The following is a 17145-nucleotide window of genomic DNA, read 5'->3' as shown; positions in this document are numbered from 1 at the left end:
AGGGGAGAGCAGCCTTTCCCGGGAGCACCTGAAGGCCTCGTGGCCACCTCTGGATAAACAGGCAATTGGTTACACATAAAGCAGCACAGAAGTCAAACTTTTGCTTAAAGGGGACCCAAGATTGTCTCAATCAGCCGGCTTGGAACATTTCATTATGAGATGATTTCCAGTTTCGGTGCTGTGTGATAACAATGGGATCCAGGATGAACCGCTGCTGGCCTGGCATTTCTAGCCCCAGCACGAATGCCTTGCGGCCCTCCCTCCAAGCAGAGGTCAGACCTTAGAGCCTGAAAGCTGCTGGAATGAATCCCCTCAGCTGGCTCGTCTCCTGGCACAACCAGCGGAGCCGATCCAGCCACTGCCAAACGCAGCACAATCTCCCACACAGGGTTGTTTCAAGGGCACCTTCCTTGCTGAGTGAATGAGGCAGAATTTCAGGCATGCTTGAGATTTCTATCACTCCTTGTGAACTGAACATTTGTCATTATAAATGGGCAATCCCTTGCCTGGGAAATAAACTGATTAGAACAAGGGTCTTCAAACTTGGCAAGTTTAAGACTTGTGCACTTCAACTCCCACAATTCCTGAGCTAACAGGACTGGAGGAAGAATTCTGGGAGTTGAAGTCCACGTCTTAAAGCTATCAAGTTTGAAGATCCCTGGACTAGAAGCTGGTTTGATGATTTGATGGGACCATCGGATTCAAAGACTCAGGCAAGACAGAGAACAAGGATATGGGCCTGGCTTTCATCCTTCCCTCAGAATATGAGCTGAATGAGATGTTGACTGACCGGTTTAAGGCCGATTAATTATGGGGTTGATTAATTTGACTGGGATTCCCCAAAATCATGGAAGTATTATTCCAGATTTGTACTCGTAAATGGATCCTACCCACTTTACTCCATGAGCCCCTACACAGCTAGTTTGAAAATGAGAAGCATCTTCTGAATTATCTATCATCTGATATAAAATGTGGAAGCTAATCTGGTACAAAATTATAGAAGGCATTACCTTCAATAAATTATCAGCACAACCTGGTTTCATGAAATGCCATCAAATCTCTGTTAATATTAGATTATTTGAATGTTAATACTGTAATATATTTTTGTTTTTATTTCAATATGGTGCAAGCTTTTTTATTTGGAATTTGCAAAGTGGATTTTAATATAAATAATTCCTTGTATAAAACAATATTGTTTTAATCCTTTGAGAGGCTAATAAGATTGTCTCTTATGTAAACACAGGAAATGTGGAACACGCCAATGTTCCCTCTCTTGTTCAATATTTAATTTAGCGTTAGAACCTTTAGTATGTTTAATGACACAGTCTGGGGATATCCAAGGTAATCGTGCTACAGGAATAGATATAATTTGCTACTGTATGCAGAAGGTATGTTTGGCCTTTTATTATCATAGATCTTTACCAAGATTTGTTGAAATGGTACAGCAGTATTGTTAATTGCTTTTCAAAAACTCCACAGTCATTTTTATTTCCAAAAGCGAAGTTTTTGGAATCTCTTCAGCACTATGTAGAGTTCTGGTAGCTATGCCCTGTAACACACGCAAAGGCCTCCTTCTCAGGCTTCCATTGGTGGCATCTTTAGCAGGAGAATGCCTCTTCCTATCCATTAGTCCTGCTAAAGACTTTGGGTACGTATTTTAAACTTTTAGTTACCTAGGCCTCAAATCTTTGGAACGTCAAGCTTTCCAGGATTTTCCGGGCCTACAAGAGCCAGTTTGGTGGAGCGGTTGAGGCATCAGGCTAGAAACTGGGAGGCTGTGAGTTCGAGTCCCACAAAGGACACAAAGGCACAAAGCCAGTTGGGTACCCCTGGGCCAACCATTTTCTCTCAGCCCCCAGGAATGAGGGGCTGAATGGCAAACCTCTTCCAAAGAACCTTGTGAGGGAAACTCCAGACAGGCACCAGATCAGCACAAAATAACAACAAAAAAACAAGAAACTTGAAGTGCTTTAGGCTCGTGACCACATTTGTCCTTCACAAAATAGCCTGGCAGGAGTCTTTCAGTTAAACAACAATCTTGTATCACAGTGTTTCTTCATAATGGAATTGCTCAAGTTTTGTTTGCTCTTTTTGAACATTAATCCAGTTCTGTAATATTGGGTTTGGGTTTTTTTACTAATTTTTATTAAACCAAAACTTGTGTAGTATGCTCAAGTTTATATAAATCTGCTGAGATATTCTTACCTGCCTTTGACATCACAGCCACCCAAATATTGCACATGTATTTTTGGCATTCTTTAGCAGGGAGGAAAGCAAAATGCGATTCTTTACCAGCAAAACTTGCTATGACTGATGGCTTATCTGTAGTATTTCTCCTCAGGCTACCTTGAAGTAAGCAACTTAATTGGCCTGCAATCTTCTACGTAGATGTTATTGTGCCCTGGTGAGGAAACTAATCTTAGGTCATGGTATATATTTTCACAAGCAATTCTACACATACTTGAAAAGTGCTAGATGGTGGTTGATCAGATACCATGATGTCCATATAACCCCTTATAATCTTTGGGGCCTCTGGTGCTCTCTGAGCTGGGTTGTTTGCCTCCAGACTTTTCATAACCCAACCAGATAGTATCTTCAGTGCAAGGGCGTGTGGGGTTTGCTCTTGTTTATGTAGTTTGCCCTGCCAGTTGTTGGTGAAGATATGGTTTTCTACTTGGTAATTAAATGATTGGGATATTGTTTTCAACTGGATTGTAGCTTGGTGTGAATCCCTGCATCTCGGAGTCATGGAGTGACAGAGAGCCCAAGAAAAATTACTGGGTTTGGATTGCTTCCTGGTATATTATGATTAATCAATCATTTTATCTTATGATTTATTATTGTCTTTTTGATTTATGATCTACGACTTATCCCTTTGTATGTACACTGAGAGCTTATGCACCAGAGTCTGAATTCTAACTAATGCCCAGGTGAAAGGCAACCAAGAGCCTTCGTGGGAAAAAGCAATCAAATATATATAACTCCTTAATCTTCTCACACACGGACAGACTCAAACCATAGTTTCAACTAGGAAACTGTCAGCATCCCAGACGTAGCTACGTATAGTCCTGGGCAAGAACCAGAGGCTATGGAGATTCTCAGTCGTCCAGGTGATGGTTGTCCCAAAGGTGCTTTTTCAAGAGAAGCTTCTTGGATGAGAAGCGAAAAGTCTTCAAAGAAAAACCAGAAAGACCAGCTGCCTCTTGAAAAAGCAGCTTTGGGACAGAGAGAAGTGGGGTTTTTTCCAGCTGGTGGGCTTCCCAAGAGCTTCTGACCCTACAAGAATCGGGCTGGCTAGAGGCACTTCTCGGTCCTTTGGGTCCCCTCAAGAACCCTCAGTGGTGCATTGAAGCCCAGGGCCCACATCAATCCCAGCATTCAAGCCTCAGGTGGATACGGCAGACCTCCCCAGGATGCTTGGAGGCATGACCAGCTGATGGCCAAGGGAAGACAGATATTCCCCAGGTTTCGGCCTTCCTGTGGAGCAACAGGCATGGCTTCTAGTGAACCCACCCAGCCTGAGACAGCCTCCTTCCCACAACCAAAGCCTCCCACAAGAAACCCCTGGGACAATTCAGTCAAAAGGTTGACTGGCAGAGAATAGGCCAACGACCTATTTCCACCACTGGATCTCCATGTATAGCTTTTCCTCCCAGTGCAGCTGTCTTACCCTCTTGAGGTTCAAAGGACAATTTACCATCAGAACAAGGGGCTTTCAATACAGCAGACACTGCAGCGAGTTCAAAGCTTCCTCCCTCCGCTGCCAAATGAAAGGCAGGTGGAACAGGGAGGCCTTTTGCTCTTCTGAGAAACCACCGAGAAGGCCTCTAGTCTGCGGCTGCCCCCACAAGGGAAAGTTTAGTCAAAAAAGCCCCCCTGGCTGGAGATCTCCCTCGAAAGGCTCCTCTGGGGTTGTAGGTGGGAAAGGCAGAGGAGCCCCCAAAGCTGCCTGGCTCTGGCGGATCAAATGAAGGCCTCCGTCCACCCTCAGGCTGACCTGGGTGAAGCCATCTTGGGGCCTCAGTGCTGCCAGCGGGGAATAGAGAGAGCTGGGCTTGCGTAGTCAAAATAAAATACTTTCTCTTGGTAACTGGGCCACGTGACTGATTGGTTGGGGTTGGGGGGGAAGCGTTTACTTTTTAATTAGGCGAAGACCAAGAGTTGGTTTTCACCAGATGTGTGCCAGCCAATATTATGCTTCCCATGCAGCTATTCCTTGAGGAATCCTCCTGCCCTGGAGTTCTTGCTTGCTTGCAATGGGTCTTTACTTGGAACCGTGACAGTCGAGGGAGCTGAATGCCCGGGGGGGGGGGGGATTCTCGGCTGGCCTGCAGAGCGAGGCCTGATGTGCCTGCACAGCCAGGCTCAGTGGTACCAACCCACTGGGTGAAATCCTCCGCTTTTTCTTGACAAGGAGCCACAAGTTGCTTTGGGATCCAGAGTGATCATTTTATTGGGTTGGCCTTGCTTTCCCTTCGATCCCATCAGTGCACGTGACACAGAACTCCCAAGAGCTCAGCCCCTTCCCCAACCCCAACCCCCACAATCCATTCCTTGCCAGCAAGAGGATAAATACAGAGAGCGAGAGCTGCTTTTCCCCGGAAGCCTCGGGGAGGGGAGGGGAGTTTGGGCGCAGGCGACAGGACGGGGGAGAAACGCAGAGCCCAGGAGGCTGAGCAGGGGAGGGCCCTCTTCTGCCCAGCAAGGCCCTTCCGAGCCAGGCAAAGGAGGGCAACACGATAGCTTGGCTCATGCTGGGAAGAAGGTAGGTTGGCCACCTAGGGCCAACCCCAGCTAGGTGATAAACCTTAAAATATGCTAAAATACCTCAGTTGCTACAAAAAGCTGCCCTGGGGTTAAGAGAGCCCCGGTGCTTTGGGAAGACCCACTCGCTGCTTGGCAGCCGGGGCAGAGAGCGCGGGGCGGAGGAAGCAGCGGCGGCAGCAGCAGAGGCCTGGCCAAAGGGCTCATCGTCCCCCAGAGGCTGGGGCCAGGAAGGAGGGCAGGAGCCGACCAAGCCGAGTGGCACCGTCTCTTGCTGAAGAGCCCCAGTCCAGGTGTGGGGACTTAGCAATGAACACTTACCTGCCCTGCTCTCACCTGCACAGGTCCCCAATCTGGCTCTGCCACGCTTACACTTTTTCCCCAGCCCGGTCCTGGGTCCAGGAGTGAGCTGGGCTTCGAAGTGGCTACGCTCCCAAACCTGAAGCTGGGGGAGTGAAAGAGAGCGGGCCCCGAAAGGGAGGAGGCCCACTGCTCTGCCTGGGGGGGGGGAGGGGAGGGGGGGGAGGACAGCCAGAGAGAAGGGAACAAGGCCCTCCCTCCCTCCCTCCACAGCTGCCAGCTCATCCACAGCTCCTGATGGAGACGTTAGCCGGGTGCCTGACCTCCCCGGCCTGGAGGCACCACAAGGGGGAGATGGCCGGGGCTCTGCCAGGGAAAGTCAGGCCCACTGCCTGCCTGGGGTAAAAAAAACCCGGGAGTTGTAGGCCGGTTACCTTAAGTTAAAGTCGGAGGTCTGCAGAGGCCTGGAGAGATCCTGCATCTCCTGGAAATGCTTCTCCAAGACCTCCAGGGCCCATAGACACCCCAAGTTCCCTTCTGACTCGGAGGAGCACAGCCTTGGCTTCCTCCCAATTTCCAAGTCCTCCAGAGTGAGCCAAAGGCTTCCTCCACCACAGACCAGGGAGAGGGTTTGTGTCAGAAGTTGTGGGTGCAGGGGGACGTGAGGGGAAACGCCCCGGCCAAAGGCTGGTGTGGGGGTGCTGGGAGCTGCCGGCTTCTCGCGCAGGAAGCCCCTCCTGAGAGGAGGCAGCCAGCCAGCACGGACCTTGGCAACCGGGCTCTGCCGCTGCCCTGCTCTCCCTCGGAGGTCCGCCTGAGCTCTCCTTGCTCTTCCCCCTCGCGGGCCTAGATGACGTGGCAACAGTTGAACTGCCCCAAGGACAGCAGGCTCTCCCTGGAGCTGGGCTGCATCCGGAAGGCCAGGGCCTTTTCGCAGAGCGGGAACTGCAGGAGCCGATCCTTCAGGTTAGCGTTCTTGCCTTTGGCCGGGTCCAGCTTGATGATGCTGTCGGCGAGGCTGTCGTGGCCGCTGCCACTGCTCTGGCCATCGCAGCAGGCCTTGGCCCCGTGGGGCGGCCCCAGCTCGAGGCCCTTGCCCTCCGCCCCTGGCCCCACCTCGGCTCCAGTGGTTCCGGGGGCACCGCCACCCTGCAGGAGAGCTGTGCTGCTCTGGGGCTGGGGGCTCTCCTCCCCAGCCCCCGAGAGTTCCCCCTCGACAGGATCTCCTCCTCTCGCTGGAAGGAGGTCGCTCTGCTCCTCTTCCTCTGCCAGGAGGGGCTCGATTCGGCCCGGTGCCACCTCTGGTCTGGCAGGGCCCCCTCCATGACTGCCTAGTGGGGTGGCTTCCCCGGGGGGCTCAGCAGGCCTCCTCCCCGCTTGCAAGCCGAGGCGGCCACCCGGCTCCTCTGTCTGGGGGGCTCGGCCTGCCCCTGACTGGCTGCTGGGGGACGCCTGCTCCCCTGGAGCCGCTGGAGCCGTCCCAGGCCCTTGTTCCGGGCAGGAGGACTTGGCGTGTGAAGGGAGGAGGCTCTTGCCCGCTTTGTAGTGGGCTGCAAGGCCCCGGCAGAAAAGCAGGGATGATGCGGTGCTCTGGAAGCGGCTCATCTGCTCTTGGTTCAAGGAGGAGGTCCGCCTTCGAGAGAGGCCCGGCTTCCCTTCTGCCTCTTCCTCCTCCTCCTCCTCCTCCTCTGAAATCTGCTGCAGGGCCAGGGTGCTCTTGGCGATGCCTGTCTCCATGAGGGAGGGCTGGATGAGGGCCCGCAGAGGCTGCCCGCATCCATGGAAGCTGGAAGAGGACCTGCCCTCGCCTGAGGCCGAGCGGGACAGGAGAGGCTTCCTGGCGTACTCCGCAGCGACGTTCTCCAGGGTGCTCTTGGTGGCTGGGGGCAGCTCTGTGGGCTGAGGGAGGCGGGACTCGCCTGGCGGGCTCCTGAGGAAGAAGGAGGAGCAAAGAGCGTGAGCAGGTGTGGATCCCCCCGGCTGGCTGAGACCAAGGCTGGAAGGGCTGAGGGGGACTTGCCTGCTCTGGAGCTGCTCCGCCAGGCTCTGCTTCTCCTGCTTCTCGCGCAGAATCCGTTCAGCCAGCAGAAAGTAGGTGGCAGTGACGTGATTGTAGCGCTTGGCCTCCAGGGCTCTGCAGGGAGATGCCAGGCAGAAAGAGTCAGGCATGGACACAGGAAGAGACTCCCGAGGCTCTGCTCGCTTTCAGGCCTGCCCAGTAACTGACCGATTGCCCCCAACCAGCTGTTTACCAGACTGCCCCAGCCCTCAATGCCTTCACAACACAAACTAAGTTAAGAACCTCTTCAGTGAACAAAAGTCTGTTTCTATATGCAGCTTGGCCCATAAAGTCCAGCTGCCTGAATTATGGGCTTGAAACACACCTGGAACACCAACCAGCCTCACCTTGGGTACAGGTGCGTGTTTGATGACAGATAACTGGGTGCAGGAGACCGAACATCTTCACTTATTCTGCGGCTCTGTCCAACCTACTCACTGTTGGATTCAGGAACCTGACAGTTTGGGGACCGGTTCTCCGGTTGCAGGCCACAGTGATGGGATCACAGATTTGGGCAAGCTGTGTGCCATGTTTGGAGCCAGGAATGGGGACCCCATGGCTGTCTAGAAGCTGCTGAGCTGGAATCCACAGCACGGCATGCCATTAGCCAGGGAGGTTGGGCTCCTGGCTCCTATAGTTCACCAACACCTTACATGGCTGCAGATTCACTTTTCTCTCTATAGGCAAATGGGAATGTAAGCTTTACCTAACCAGGTAGTCCTTGCTTAACGACAATAACGGGGACTGGAATTTCTATCACCAAGCAATGTCGTTGTGAAGCATGAGGTCATGTGACCACATTGCTTATGGCAATCCTGCAGTCTCTGTTGCTGCCATTAAGCAAGGATCGGGGCTGGCATGAATGTGTGTTGCCACCAGGGGTGGGTGGGTGGGTGTTGTTGTTATTTATTTTATATTGTGTTTTTATGTCCTGTAAGCCACCTTGAGTGGCCATCTGTGAGTAGGCAACAATATACATTTTCTAAATAAATAAAAACCATGGGTTGTTAAGTGAGAACCTCATGTGACTACCAAGTACTTGCAACTTCCAGCCACCTTTCCACAAAGTCATTGGGGAAGCCTGTATGGAGTTACAAGTCCTGGTGGCTTGCAAGCATGCCGAAGGGTGAGTGAGGCACACAGTCTGGGGAGAGATTCCACTGCACGAGTACATGCATGGATTCTCCAGGATTTTGCACTCTGTAGCACGACTCCTCAGGGGGAAAAACAGTGGGAGCAACATGCAACTTTCTCTGCCAACTTCCCATTGATTTTGCTTCTGGGAAGTTGGCAGAGAATGTCATAACTGGCAGCCACGTGAATGCAGGGGTGCTGGGACAGCTACAATTTCTAGAACCGGTCTTAAGTATCACCTGTTCAGCACCATTGTAACTTCAAATGGTCATTGAATGAGTGGTCATTAACCAAGGATTACCTATTTATGTCCATTTCAAAACTACAATTGACGTTTCACAGTCAGAAGCCACTTTTGACCTTCGAGCCTTAAGGAGGCCTCCAAACATCTACCTGATCGAAATGATCAGCCAGCAAAGCTCTCCCGTGATGCCTGCGCCCAAATCACATTCCCCATGCACAGCCTTCCTGAACCAACCAGAGTGATTTGTGCCAACGCCCACCCCGGACCCTCACTCACTCCTGGATGGTTTCTCGGTCTGCAATGTGGCCGCACATCATGGTCTGGATGATGACCTCGTGCTCCTCCTCCAAAACCCTCCGGTGCGACGTCAGCGGCAGAAGAGAATGGCTGGCTGGGGAGGGGTCCACCCCCTGGAGCCACGGGTGGTTTTCAATTAGCTCCAAGGAGGCCCTTTGCTTGGGGTCCCGCTGCAGCATCTGGGCAATAAGGCTGGGCAAAGAAGAAGGAGAGGGACTCAGCCGCTGCCCCGCCAGGCCCTGCTCTCCCCGCTCCCAATCCACGTCTCTTCAGAAACCCCAAGCAGAAGGCAGAGCCCAGGCAGAAGGGGGAGCCCCCTCCTTATTCCTGGGCCACCATCCATGTTCCTGGGCTCAGCACAAACCCTGCGTGGCTCAGAAGTCTCCCAGGGAAGGCAGAAGAGCCACCAGCAGACCGCTCATCCAGGCACAGATCTGTTCCCCTCGACCATGAGCGATTAGGCCAGAGCCCAGACCCTGTGGCTGAACTGTCACCTTGTGAGTTCTGGTCCAACTTCAGAGGGCCTCCTCCCACGGGGAAAGAGGAGCAGCGGGGAGGGCAAAAAGAAAGATAGGTAAGGCGCTATATTGCCAAGCCATCCTTCCCTCCAAGCGCTCAAGGGTGAAAAGAAAGGGGTGCCAACTGCAGCCTTTCCTGTACCAGGGAGGACCCTTCAGACACGCTAGCCACCTCACAGCTTGACTACTGCAACACGCTCTATCTAAGGCTGCCCTTGAAGAACACCTGGAAGCGTCAACTGGTCCAGAACGCAGCAGCACAGGCACGCCTCCGTATTCCTATCTCTCTCTCTATTTATGTACTTACTTATTGGATATGTGCCACCCCCACCTCATCTAGACCTATGACGACATAACTCCTTTTCTGTGAAGCTGCACCACTGGTGAGCTTGCTTCTAGGTGCAATGCAAGGTGCTAGTCGTTACTCTCGAAGCCCTACCTGGCAAAAGGCCTGGTTACTTACTGTCCATCTCCCATAGTATCTTCCTGGCTGACTTGAGCCTGCAGAACAGGCACCTGTCGGGTTCCTTCCCCTTACCTCTTGGGACTCTGTGAGTGTCCCTTCTCTGTCCCAGTGCCTGCCCTCCAAGGCGAGTCCTGCCGCCCGTGATCTGGATACACCCCCCTCCCCTCGTCTGCTCTAGTTACAAGGAATCATGAAGACCCCCCTCTTCCCCCAGTCCCCTGGCCTTGTCCCATTTGGTCTGCCACGCTTGCCGTCTTTTTTCCCCTGCCTTTTAATTGGGATTGTTGTAATTTCTTTGATTGGGGCGAATCACCCAAAGTGGTTGGGAGGCATAGAAATGTGGCAATAATTCAAGAGCACCTGGGGGGCGGGGTCCTGCTGACCCTTGCCCACACGTCTCTATGCTATGAGCCAAATAGGCAGGGAGGTTGAGGCTGCTTCCCAAGGAAAAAGGCACGGACAAAGAGGGAGGAAATGAGGAGGGGGCTCCTACTCTGCACACAGGACGGAGACGCCTGATGGTATCACATAGCGACAGTCCAGGATCATGGTCAGGGTCTCGCTGTCGTTGGCCTCCTGGAAAGGGGGATGTCCACAGACCAGCATGTAAAGGATGACACCCAAGCTCCAGATATCTAAGAGAGAAGAAAAAGAGGAAACTGGGCTGAACAGGAGCCCCCACCCCCCCCACCCCCAACCTCTGGGCTCAGCCCTCCAACGTGTCTCTCTTCTTCCCCTTCACAGCTCCCTGCTGCAGAAGGACCCCGCTGCTGCCCTAAAGTCGTCAAATCAAATCCACTTATTCCACTGACTTCAAATGCAAACTCTGTTCCGCAGGGGACTCAAGGCTGATGTCCTATTTGTATGCCAGTCAAATCCTCCAAACCAGGGGTCTCCAACCTTAGCAACTTTAAGACTTGTGGGCTTCAACTCCTCTGGGAGTTGAAATCCACAAGTCTTAAAGTGCCAAGGTTGGAGACCCCTGCTCCAAACCACCAATATTACCACCAATATTATGAAGGGCTTAACAGCGTGGGATAGAAATGTGTTATGAACTATTGGGGGCGCTGAAGAAAGCCTTGAGATTAGGAACCTGTAACTCAGTAGCTGGGCACCTTTTTAAAATATCAAGAGAAGCAGATTTTATAAACCCTTCCTCATGGCAGAGAAAGCTAATGTAGAAAAGAAGTCAAAAGAAGTGAGAATTCTTAAAAAGAATTTAGGAATCACTTTCAGTTGTAAGAATGTAACAATGAGAGAAAATGGAAAAATTGGAAATCAAAATGTAAGGAAACAGATAGCTAAATCACCAAGTAAAAAGACGTGTAGTTACCTTGGAAGTGTAGAAAACAAAGGTGTAGAATGAATTGAAGGTGGGCAAATCATAGTAAAAATAACAAAGAGAATTTCTTTAGATACCTTCAAATGAAACAAGAAACAGTATCAGCTGTTCAAATGAAAAAGACAAAATGCTAGCAAGTAATGGAAACAGCTACTCAAATTCTATTTTGGTTCGGTTTTCAGGCTATTATAAGAAGCAGTTGAGGTCACAGCTAAAGCTTGAAATATGGTCAGGATAAATTTCTTTGCTTTGAAAGACAGACACAACAATTGCACATTGAAACAAAAGTCAAATGTAAAGGTGTAAGATGGTGATACATGAAAAAAAAAAGGGTATGGCTGGGTTGCAAATGGAACATAAGCCATTACAATGACATCATTTGGGGCTGCTGCATTAATATGGTTTCCAAATCACAGTTAAGCCTATGTCCCACTTGCTTTGGTTTTAGTCAGACTCACCTGACTAAATAGAATAAATGGTACCTGGCTGAACAATAGCAACTGGGGTGGGGGGGATCTAGGAGTCCTAGTGGACTCCTGATTAAGTAGGAGCCAGTCGTGTGCTGCAACTGCCAAAAAGGCCAGTGCAGTCCTGGGATGCATCAACAAGGGTATCAAGAGCACATGAACCGTAAGTATTTCTTTACACTGCACTAGTGAGGCCACAGTTCTGGTCACCATGATGCAAAAAAATGAAAGAATGCAGAGAAGAGCAACAAAGACGATAAGGGATCCAGAGGCCAAACCATACGATGAATGGTTAAGGGAGCTAGGTATCTAGCACTGGGGTTGGGGTGATATGATAAAAGTCTCCCAGTACAGAGAAGAGGGAGTCGACTTGTTCTCCAAAGCACCGGAAAGGCAGGACAAGGAGTGGCTGGGGGAAAGATCATTAAAGAGGTCCAACCCAGATGTCAGGAGAAATTCACTGGCTGTGAGAATGGAATGGCTGGTCTCCTGGAGTTCTGGGTTCTTCAACGCGGGAGGTTTTAAGAAAGGATTGGACAGCCCTTTGTCTAAAATGGCCTAAGTTCTCCTGCTGGCTGGACTAGAAGGCCTCCAGGGTCTCTCCCAGCCCTGGGATTCTATGCTCAGCTTCAAGCACCGCACACTCTCCGAGGACTCAGCGGCAGGGAGAAGGGCCAGTTCTCCGTTGCAACATCACCCCATGAAAAGAGTTTGAAGGAGATGATTTTGCTGAGGCTCAACCACCAAAGACCCAGTTCCACACTGGAATCACGTAGTGTCTTCTCAATTTCAGTTAAGGAATCAAATGGATCCGTCCATTTGGCTGATCTGGCTGAGGATTCCAATTGTGTAAAAATGTTCCAATTTTAATTCAGAAAATTTACCAGATGCAGATCCAGGATGGCTAAAGATGACACTTTGTAAGCTTTTCTAGAATATCAATTTTTAAAAATGGGATTAACACGGGAAATAGCTTTATCATCTTATCTAAAAAGACATCAAATTATCTCTTCTTCCAATATTGGATTTTTTATCTATAAACAAATCCATAAAGCATCATCATTTCAGTTCTGCTGGTTTCATTAAAAATTACTAGAAATAACATATTTATGTCAACCTTGATCAAATAAACCACTATTATATTCCTTCCTTCATTCCACTTCTAACAATCTTTAGTCAATTAAACTAATATTGTAGAACTTGATTTCTTTTTTCTTTTTCTCCCTTCTCACAAAATTCTTCAACGCTTTAACAATCTTCTTTTGTAACTCCAATGTAAGAAAATTATCCAGGTCATGTCCTTGGTTTGTTATTTATAAATCCATTTTAATTAATTGTTAACTCGTCAGCCAGCTTCTCTTGTATGTCCAATGTAACATCTTTTTCCATGTCATATTAAAGGATATTTCTGAATGATGGATTCATAAATTATCTGTAATAGCCTCAACAGAGCCATCTGCTTCTATGGAGAGACTGTATCTAAAAGATGTTACGGAAAAGGAACAGGTTCTGACTGACAAGATTGAGACAGGGTTGAAAGGGGATTTACAGATGACAGGCTACAAGAATGACATGGGAAAGGGATTTATCTGCCAAGGAATTCTGTCTGTTCCAGTTTGGGGGAACAAAATCACCCGGAATAACATTTGTTCTCTAGTTAATCCCTCAACTATCCAGGTTGATTGATCAAATGTACATGTTGTCAAACCCTTCAAGGCTCCCAGCATCCTACAGGGATGACACCCATGGTAAACTCCAAACTCCCCCCACAAAAAATATGGGAACTAAACTAGTACAGCAGAGTTGTTAGTGGCAACCCCCTCCTCCTCCACAGGTGCTCCTTTTCACCATTTCCAGGAGCTCCCCAGCCAACGGGCCAGTCTCTCCTCTGCCTAAAATAGGGATGGTGCAGATAGTATGTGGTTTTCTTGCACCAGGGAGTTTTTAAAACCTCTTTGTGTGAAGCCCCTAGTCTCCCATTTTTTCTCTGGATCGCTAGAGAAGAAGATCTGCCAACAGATCCTGAGACCAAGGGCTGATAAAAGGGATCGCTCTGACACAAATGCGATAAAGCATCTCCTTGTTCATGGTCAGAGAACGGACCTGAGAGAAACAAGAAAGGGAGGCAGGAGTCGTCATGGGCCACCATGGAAGGGACTGGGGAAGAGGACATTGAACAGACTTCAGCCATTAGAAACTGCTAGTCCTCTTAAGAGGTTTAGAAAGGAACGGCTGGCTGCTCTGTCCTGCTTCTCCCTAAGTGGTTCCCGCTGAACAGCAGCAACCCAAAGAAATTCCTGGATTCCATCCGGGCCCAGGTGGACCACCGTTGCTGCGGCAGGGGCACCAGGGCTATCCACCGGTCAGGCAGCCCAGCCCTCCCGCACAGGGTCAAAGGCGGCTTTAGGCCTCTGGAACTTCTCTGGCTCCCTCCGAGTGTTGCTTGTGGGTCATGTCAGCCAGGAGCCAAGAGACATTCGAGCCGGAGACGATGCCCAGAGTTCCCCGGAGCCTCGGCGGCCCAAGGTCAAGGCCTGGCAGCCGGAGCACCCAGCACCCCCATTCCCCGTGGGAGCAGCGACATCCTGCCAGGCCTCGGCTGGGCCGGGCCTGCTGCAGGCTTGGCGCTGCCTCCCCTCCTTGGCGCGGCCGAGAGGCCTAGGGCTCTCCTTACCCACGGCGGGGGCGTCATACTCCTCGCCCAGCAGGATCTCAGGGGCCGAGTAGGCGAGGGAGCCGCAGCTGGTGGCCAGCATGGTGCCCGGCTGGAAGCAGCTGCTGAAGCCGAAGTCGGTGAGCTTGACCACCCCTTGGTGCTGGAAGAAGAGCACGTTCTCGGGCTTGAGGTCGCGGTGCACGACGTGCAGGCGGTGGCAGTAGGCGATGGCGTGCACCACCTGGGCGAAGTAGCCCTTGGCCTGCGCCTCCTCCAGCCCGCCCGGCCGCCGCGTCAGCAGGTCGAAGAGGTCCCCGCCGTCGCCCAGCTCCAGCACCAGGTAGAGCCGGGCCGGCGTCTCCAGCACCTGGTAGAGCCGCACCACGTTGGGGTGCTGCACCAGCTTCATGCAGCCCACCTCCCGCCGCAGCCGCGCCGCCGCCGCGCCGCCCAGCCGGCTCTTCTCGATCACCTTGACGGCCACGCGCTCGCCCGTGAAGACGTGCCGGGCCAGCCGCACCTCGGCGAAGTGGCCCCGGCCCAGCCGGCGGCCCAGGTCGTAGAGCCCCGCCATCTGCCCCTCCATCGCTCGGGCCCGCGCGGCGCCGCCAGGCCCGGGCCCGCCGCTCTCGGCCACCGCTTCGGCGCGGGCCTACCGGCTGGGCAGCGCTGCTCCGGCGAGCGGCGAGTCGGGCTCGGGCGGCGGCGAGGCCGGAGCGGGCGGCGCTTCTCCCGGGGCAGGACGGAAGGCGGGCGGGCGCAGGATCGGCTCCGCCGGAAAATCTCCCCCGCGAGCACGGAGCGGCTTCTCGTGACCCGGAGCGCTCCTCCCGGGCACTTAAAGGGACATTTCCCGGCGGCTCTTCCGCGCCGCTCCGAGCGAGCAGCTCCAGGCGCTCGTTTCGGACCGAGGACGCGCTGCCTCACCAACGGCGGAGCCTTTCCCCGAAGGCGGCCAGGACCCGGGGGCTTTTTCAATCCGTCCGTCCCTCCTTTCCGGAATGGAGAACCGGAGGCTCTTCGGTCTGTGCCCCAGAGGGAACTTGGCCTGGCGGCTCTTTCAGGTCCCGGCTGAGTCTGACAGCTCGTTTTACATATATTTTATTGCATTCTAATAAGGTCCCCAAGGGGGATCCCAGCCACCATCTAGCAGGGTTCTGATCTTTGGCCACCCCCTCGGCTCTCCTCCTGCAGTCTAGAGGGAAAAGGAACTTTGGGGAGCCAGGCTGAAGACCGTCAAGCCTGGTGCCACAAGCCTCCCAACTCTTCCGTGGCTTGAACAAAAATGCACCGGTGATACTCCCAAAATCTTCAGGTTATAAAAAGTGAAAAGAGCGACTTCCCTAGAAGAAATACAATTCTGAATGATCAAGATTGAATGGAGCAATAGGCATGAATGAATGAAATTGAATAGCGCAAATCGCCCCACTTAACGAATAAATGTCAAACACACAGTGAGAAATGTCTGCCTCCCTAATGATATTTGGGAAAATATGTTAGTTGATGGTAAATTGAAGTTGTGGTTTTAAAAAAGGGAAAATGCAAGTTCAGGCTGCCTCAACAGAAATATAAACTCCAAAATCACCAGAAGTCTTTCACTCAAAGGATTCACCTCATCTCTAGCAAATCCATTTGGGAGGCTTTAAGAAGCATTCAAGAAGCTGGGATACTAGGCTTATTAAAAAGCAAAAAGAGATCAGGAGATCTGAAATTAAATTTGGTAATGAGAGGTGGAAAGAATAGGGGAAAATTTGCCTTGCAGACAGGGAGGGGTAGCACGGCTTTTTTCAGACACCCACAAGATTTATTCATGTACTTGAGGTCTTCTTTCAGCCCAGGGTGGAGGCAAGGCTGAGTAGATTTAAGGCATAGAGAGCCAGATGCCAAAGGAATGTTGGAAATGGCTCCAAAGTGTAAAAGAGCCCTTGAGAAGTGGAGCCGATTACCCAGAGACAGGAAACCCCCCTCCCCACTTGCTTAGCTCAGAATGACCCAGCCCAGGGAGGTGGTCTAGTACGGTCCCTTGGTAACATTTTAATTCCAACATGTGGATAACAGAATAACAGAGTAAGAAGGGACCTTGGAGGTCTTCTAGTCCAACCCCCTGCTCAGGCAGGAAGCCCTATACCATTTCAGAGAAATGGTTATCCTACATCTTCTTTAAAACTTCCAGTGTTGGAGCATTCACAACTTCTGGAGGCAAGTTGTTCCTCTGGTTAATTGCTCTGTCAGGAAATTTCTCCTTGGTTCTAGGTTGCTTCTCTCCCTGATTAGTTTCCACCCATTGCTTCTTGTCCTGCCCTCAGGTGCTTTGGGGGATAGCTTGACTCCCTCTTCTCTGTGGCAGCCTCTCAAATATATTGGAAGACTGCTAATCATGTCCCTCCAGTCCTTTTTCATTAAACTAGAATTAAACCCAATTCCATCAACAGTTCTAGTCCCCTATTCATCTTTGTTGCTCTTCTCTGCATTCTTTTCTAGTCTCAACAACTTTTTCATATTGTGGTGATCAAAACTGGATGCAGTATTCCAAGTGTGGCCTTACGAAGGCACTATAAGGTAGTATTAACACTTGTGATCTTGATTCTATTCCTGTTAATGCAGCCTAGGATTGTGTTGGCTTTTGGCAGCTGCAGCACACAGCTGGCTCATACCTTCAAGTGATTGTCCACTAAGACTCCAAGATCCCTCTCACAATTACTATTATTGAGCCAGGTACCACCTATACTATACCTATGCATTTGGTTTTTCTTGCCTAAATGTAGAATCTTACTTTCTCCCCCCACTGAATTTCATTTTGTTAGTGCCCAATTTTTAAGTATCTGTATCTTAAGCCTGTCTTCTGGAGTGTTGGCTATTCCTGCCAACTTGCTGTCATCTGCAAATTTGATGTTCTCA

At 51.0% G+C, this 17145-nt stretch overlaps 1 protein-coding gene across 2 annotated transcripts; it reads right to left on the bottom strand.

Moving 5' to 3' along the window:
- Positions 1-4436: 4436 nt before the first annotated feature.
- Positions 4437-15700, bottom strand: LOC113445266 (serine/threonine-protein kinase SIK2-like). Of its 2 annotated transcripts, XM_087940277.1 has the most exons (6): positions 14266-15700; positions 10276-10417; positions 8778-8990; positions 7085-7198; positions 6181-6994; positions 4438-6147 (listed from the first exon to the last, which is right to left on the bottom strand). In XM_087940277.1, exons 1-6 carry the CDS (start codon positions 14831-14833, stop codon positions 5911-5913), a joined length of 2088 nt encoding a protein of 695 aa, XP_087796403.1. In that variant the 5' UTR covers positions 14834-15700; the 3' UTR covers positions 4438-5910. The 2 variants fall into 2 exon arrangements, with proteins under 2 accessions (XP_026570151.1, XP_087796403.1); XM_026714366.2 differs by having other exon boundaries at positions 4437-6994.
- Positions 15701-17145: the final 1445 nt, after the last annotated feature.

The sequence above is a fragment of the Pseudonaja textilis genome, chromosome 11, assembly GCF_049901715.1.
Source record: "Pseudonaja textilis isolate UNSWEBS1 chromosome 11, rPseTex1.2, whole genome shotgun sequence".
NCBI classification, from domain to species: Eukaryota; Metazoa; Chordata; class Lepidosauria; order Squamata; family Elapidae; genus Pseudonaja; species Pseudonaja textilis.
This window is presented reverse-complemented; position numbering and strand designations above follow the sequence as displayed.